At 33.6% G+C, this 6,000-nt stretch overlaps 1 protein-coding gene across 1 annotated transcript in view; it reads right to left on the reverse strand.

Moving 5' to 3' along the window:
* The window catches only part of ZC3H6 (zinc finger CCCH-type containing 6), a 57,163-nt gene that overhangs the window by 20,965 nt on the left and 30,198 nt on the right, over nucleotides 1-6,000 (reverse strand). The window contains exon 6 of the mRNA XM_015563790.1: nucleotides 2,616-2,892. Coding sequence (XP_015419276.1) covers nucleotides 2,616-2,892 — 277 coding nt within the window. The remainder of the gene's footprint in view (nucleotides 1-2,615; nucleotides 2,893-6,000) is intronic.

Here is a 6,000-nt window from a genome sequence, read left to right on the forward strand (position 1 = left end):
GATTGAACCCCAACCTTTTTTTATACAGGATGATGCTCCAACAAACTGAACCACCACGCCAGGGCTCTTTTGTTTCTTAAGGGATGTTAACAACAATAAGGAAGACAAGGAACAAGGATGTACATGGATGGAGAAGTCAAATCCAGCTTCATTCTTTTCAATTTTCTTTAGAAAAAGCAATTAACAAGGCTTTCAGTTTTTCAGAGAATTAAATATTATATTCATCTCTATGGAAGACACTGTAGGTATTAGTGGTTAATTTATAGTGAACTGAGTTTCTATTGATAATTTTGAGTACATAGCACATATATTTCCAAGTAAAACTTATATCTGTCTTTTACTTTTAAAAAAATATATTTTTTTATTGATTTCAGAGAGGAAGGGAGAGGAAGAGAGAGATAGAAACATCAATGATAAGAGAGAATCACTGAGTGATGACCTCCTACACACCCCACACTAGGGATTGAGCCCACAACCTGGACATATGCCCTGACCTGGATTCGAATTGTGACCTCCTGGTTCATAGGTTGACACTCAACCACTGAGCCACGCTAGCTGGGCGACTTGTCTTTTACTTTTGAAAAACTTGCTATTTAAAAGCATCTAAAAAGATAGCCAAATAAAAGTATTTATTAGGGTAGGAAGTTAAAATACAAAATGATTTCTTATTTTACCAGTCATATTGAACTAATACATTTTCTAATGACCTTAAACCTCCAAAATAGCCAATAAATATGCAAATAAAAAGTTTTATCTCATTAAAAGAAATTAAAATTAAAAAAATAACATACCAATTTTCACCTCATACTGTGTGTAGGGACGTGGAGAGTTTGGCATTTCCACACACTAGCAGGGATCATCACTTTTTTAAACAGGCACATCACTTTTTTGGATATCACCTTGCTATATGAATCAAAAATCTTCAAATGTGTGGCTATGTCTTTTGACTCAATTCTACATTTTAGAATTTATCCTAAGAAATACGTTTGCCAAGGTGTTTTCTGATATATGTATAAATATGCAAGATTAATCACAGAATTTAAAAAACTGGGTGCAACTTAAATCTCAAACAATTACATCAAACAAACATAACAATTTGTTAGACAAATTATGGTATATTTACTTTTACTAGAATGCAGGCATTTAAAGCTACTTATTAACATTAGAAGTTAAGGGGGGGTGGGGAATAAATTACCACAGTATAAATAGTTTTTGTTAAAAATAATTGTCAGAAAAATTCTAAAAGAATGTATAGTACATCAAAAATGTTCAAGTAATTATCTCTGGAAGTAGGGATTAAAATTATTTTATCTTTGATCTTTGCTGGATTATCTTGTCTACATATAGGAAAAGTTTTCTGCATTTGGCCATATATTCCTTCCATAATCCAGGAGAAAACAAATGTCAAAAATAAATGTATCACTCAGTTCATTAACAGCACAAACAGAAAGCGCCTGATGGAAAACCTCAACGGGAAGAGATGAAGAAGCCTCCACATTCGGGTATTCCCATGTGGAGTTATCTCCACACCACTGTTTGACTATAATTACAGTAGCAGATGCATAGTCAAATTTCTTTTCCTTAGTTCAGCAAAGTCTAGTTTCATATTTTTCAATTAAATTTTGCTAAGAAATAAAAAAGCCATAGAAATAACCAAATTTACTTGTCACTAACTGCTTTTCTCAACAACAATTAAAGGATAGATTCATAGAGTTTGGGTGCCCACTGTTTAACCTCAGCCTCATCTTGCTCCAGTTTTCTTGAGTCGAGCACATTGACTGAACCTTTCTTAAGCTTGCTTCGACCTTTATGGGGCCCACCATGTCTTTCTATGGTAACTTGCCCTGACCTTCCCAGGGACCATGTGTCTCAATATAGCAGATGAATAGGTGATGACTATAGAAATTTCTTTAGATTAGGTTATTTCCAATCTTGATATATGTCCATAGTCCTAAGAACACATGCATAGCAAAGGTAACCACATTTTAAAGCCTAACAAAAGAATAGCTTCCCAGCCCTAGCCAGTTTGGCTCTGTGGTTAAGCATAGGATCGTGGGTTCAATTCCAGTCAAGGGCACATACCTCATTTGCAGGTTCAATTCCTGGCCTGGTTGGGGTGCACTCGGGAGGCAAGCAATGGATGTGTCTCTCTCACATTGATGTTTCTCTCTCTCTCTCCCCCCTCCCTTACACTCTTCTCTAAAAAAACCAATGGAAAAAATATTCTCAGGTGAGGATAAACAAAGGAAGAATAGCTTCCCAGAACTCTGTCTTTACTGGTCTAAAGTATATATGTACTTAGAGCATCAGAGAGAATGGAAAAAGGTAGGTTATTTTTTATAAGTATAGTAGTATATTTTAAGGAAAAATATAAGAGGAAAATTGTTTTATACTTTTACATACTTTTAAAATATTAGGGTATATCTATAATTCAAATATTAAGATTTCATACAGATTGAAATATTTATTGATTTTTGTTCTCAAGGACTACAAAATAAACAAAAATGAATAAACTGATCTTGAAAAGGGGCTAAGAACTGTAAGTTTTTACTCCATCACTACCTATTTTAATAAGGTTCTTATATTCAAAAACAGATTGACAATTTAAAACTTACCTTGCTGAATTCCTTTCATTCTTTGTTTTTTCCCTGGTTCTTTAAAAAATGATGATCCTAAAGCAATACTGGAGGGTTCTTTAGCTTGTCTGTAATGTTTGAGCTGACTGTCAAAATCTTCTTCTGTTTCCTGACTGTAGTTACCGAAGTTGTCATCACTGTAGTTACCGAAGTTGTCATCACTGTAGGTACTGTACTCACCATATTCTTTACTTTTAAATTTTTTGTTATATTGACTCCTCCTTGATGTCACGTAGCTTCCTGATATGTGGCCATGCTAAGTGGAAACGGACAATCCACTGTTAGGATTTTTCAGTTACATACAGGAATTGAGAGTACCATAAGGCCTCTTTTCTCCCCCCGAAAGTTGGAAGAAAGAGGGAGACAGTTATTAGTTCTGCCCCTTGATTAGTACTGATCTAGGACACCATTTCAAAATAAGTTAAAAAGTAAATGCTACTCTGATATCATTAAATTTCATAATGTTCAAAGATCCTTGCTGGGATGTTTTATCCACTTTTTGCTTTCCATGTCCCATGTCTCAACATTTGTACATACAGGATACTTATGTGAATTCCTGTCATACATGAATTCCTTCTCCAAAAAACAGAAAAAGTCTTTTTGAAAATAAGGAAATGATAGTAAAATAGCTTGGGGGAGGGGTAGAAAAACATATATATTGTTCTAACGTTGAAAAGTTCCAAAATTACATGTTTAAGCATATTATATTTAATAAAAAATGATATGTTTAGACATTTTTCTAAGAAAATATTTGTATCTGAGGTCTAATATTGAAAAATAGATTATTTCCCTAGAAATAAAAGATATCTAATAAATAAACTATTCATTAAGAATTATTTATGACAATATACTTTATTAACTTTATTGCTTCTTTACTAAAGCATGTGAAAACAACACACTTTTTAGTCCTAGAAGTTTATTTAATGACAGTATTCAAGCCTATCTCTATTCACTTTATTAGGTCTATCATACCTTCTGTCAATTTTTTTATTATAAGAAGGCAAAAAAGATTGTAATTACAACTTGAGAATCCAGACAAACCCAGTTTATACATTTTAACTGTGATATAAAAGTACTGCCCCTGCCAGAATACCAACATGCAACTATGAGTTTTTAATAAAATGCAGCGAAATATTAAGTTCTTTTCAGTAATTAGAAATTAGAGAAAATATGTAATTAACACAATTAAGAAAATCAATTAGCTCATAAATTTCAAATACTGAAGACATTGTATAAGATTTTTCATTGTTTTAAGCAGTATTTTTAAAATTTATAAACTATTCTGAAGTTTAGCACTTCAGAAATTCAGAAAAGAAATCAAAATGGTAATTCAAAGGCATGGTTTCTGATTTTTTTTAAGCCAATGAAACAAAACAGAAAATAATTGTTTAAATTAATTAGTTCAATGGTATCTACTTTTTAAAATAAAAATGTAGTAACACTGCCTCAATAATATATCCAATGCGTTATGACTAAAAACTACTCTTAATAGGTGAGTAGGAATTTTTCTCTAGAGATTAGATGTTTATCATAAAAGCTTTTAAGTCTTAATTTAATTCAATTCTCTGATTTGTCATGGCCTTCACAAAAATAATCTTCATATTCCTAGTTTTTAAAAGAATTATCCCTAGCTTTCACTTTATCTTCTCCCTACTTTTCACAACGGCAAACATCCTGTCTCAGGGCTCCTTTCCCAGTGGAAGTCTCGTGGCTTCCTGAGGGTCAGAGCCCAGGCTGGCCACAAGCAGCCCCTTTCATGCTCTAGGAGGAAGTCTCCTTAGGCTGCACATGTTCATCATCTGAATGAACAAAACACACCAGCAAGGATCTAGCAAGTGTTTTTCAAAGCCCAACTAAAAAAAAGAAAAGAAATGAGAAAAACTATTAATTCTACCACAGGATACAGTTTCTCTGACCACTATGCTGGCTGGTTAGTAGGCCATGTACACTGCTAGAACATCTACACTGCCAAACAGGAGCCGGCCCCTCGGCAATCTCTGTCAACATGAAATAAGGGACCAGAAGGCCCTGGACAAAGGTGAGGAAAAGGGAAGGTATATTAAGTCCTCTGGTGTTCACATATATTCTACTTTTGGCCTGTAATTTTGTAGATGTTATATTGTTTTACTTAATTTCTTTGAGTTCTTGAAACAAAAATTCTTGCATCTCTAGGGATATACAATAGTTGATATAATGACAATAACTATATTGTTTAAGAAAATTAGTCGTTTAAAACAAATGTGCTATTGTTTGTACATACAAACTGATCCTGTCCTTCACAGTGGCCCCCAAATAAGTTTATGTATATTTAAGATATGTATAAACTTATTATAGTACTTCTGCCACTATTTAAAATATTCTGCATCTCTTCTTTTGGAATTACTTTTAGTGACAGCCTATGAATCAACAGTTTATAAATCTCAATCTGGTATTTTCAGAAAGAGCAATGCCCATCTTGAGCATTTCTTCATTCATTGGAAGAGTATCCAAATGACTTTTGACTATTTCTAAAAAATAAGTCTAACTGCAAATGGTGAAATTTAGGTACCACATCAATGTTTGTTGAAGTAGAACTAATTTAGAAATTCTGTCATTAGTAGTAAAAATAATTCTAATGAATAGTTAGTTGTTCAAATGCTCTGAGAAAAACCAAATTAGGTGAAAGAATATAGCACAGACAAGCCAGACTGGCAGAAACTGGGCCTCAGAAAGTCTGGGGCTTTTCAGATAGGAGCACACTGACGTGAACACTCTCCAAGGCTCCTGAGAGCCCTGATCGTTCTAGCACAAAATCGTTTTTATACTGAAGACTTTGTTGAGACAGTGCAACATATTTAAGATAAATATATTATATATATATTTATATATATATAAAGTTTATTATGATGTCTTAAAATATTTTGTTTAAAACACTTCAAATAATTTTTCCACTTAAAGAGGTAGATGTCTGGTACCAGAACAACAGAAAGATGAACAAGGATTAGAAAACCTATTCGAAGAAATAATATCAGAAAACTTCCCTGAGGTGGGGAAGAAAAAAGTCACACAAGCCCAGAGAGGCCCAAACAAGGTGAACCCGAAAAGACCCACACCAAGACACATCATAATTACCGTGGCAAATGTTCAGGACAAAGAGAAAATCTTACAGGCCGCAAGAGAGAGACGGAAAGACACATACAAGGGATCTCCCATTAGATTATGAAATGATTTCTCAACAGAAACACATCAGGCCAGAAAAGAATGGACGGAAATTTACAAAGTGATGCAAAGCAAAGGACTGAATCCAAGAATACTCTATCCAGCCAGGCTATCATTCAAAATTGAAGGGGAAATAAGAAGCTTCACAGACAAAAAAAGGCTAAGG

This window comes from Myotis davidii, unplaced genomic scaffold, assembly GCF_000327345.1.
Source record: "Myotis davidii unplaced genomic scaffold, ASM32734v1 scaffold939, whole genome shotgun sequence".
NCBI classification, from domain to species: Eukaryota; Metazoa; Chordata; class Mammalia; order Chiroptera; family Vespertilionidae; genus Myotis; species Myotis davidii.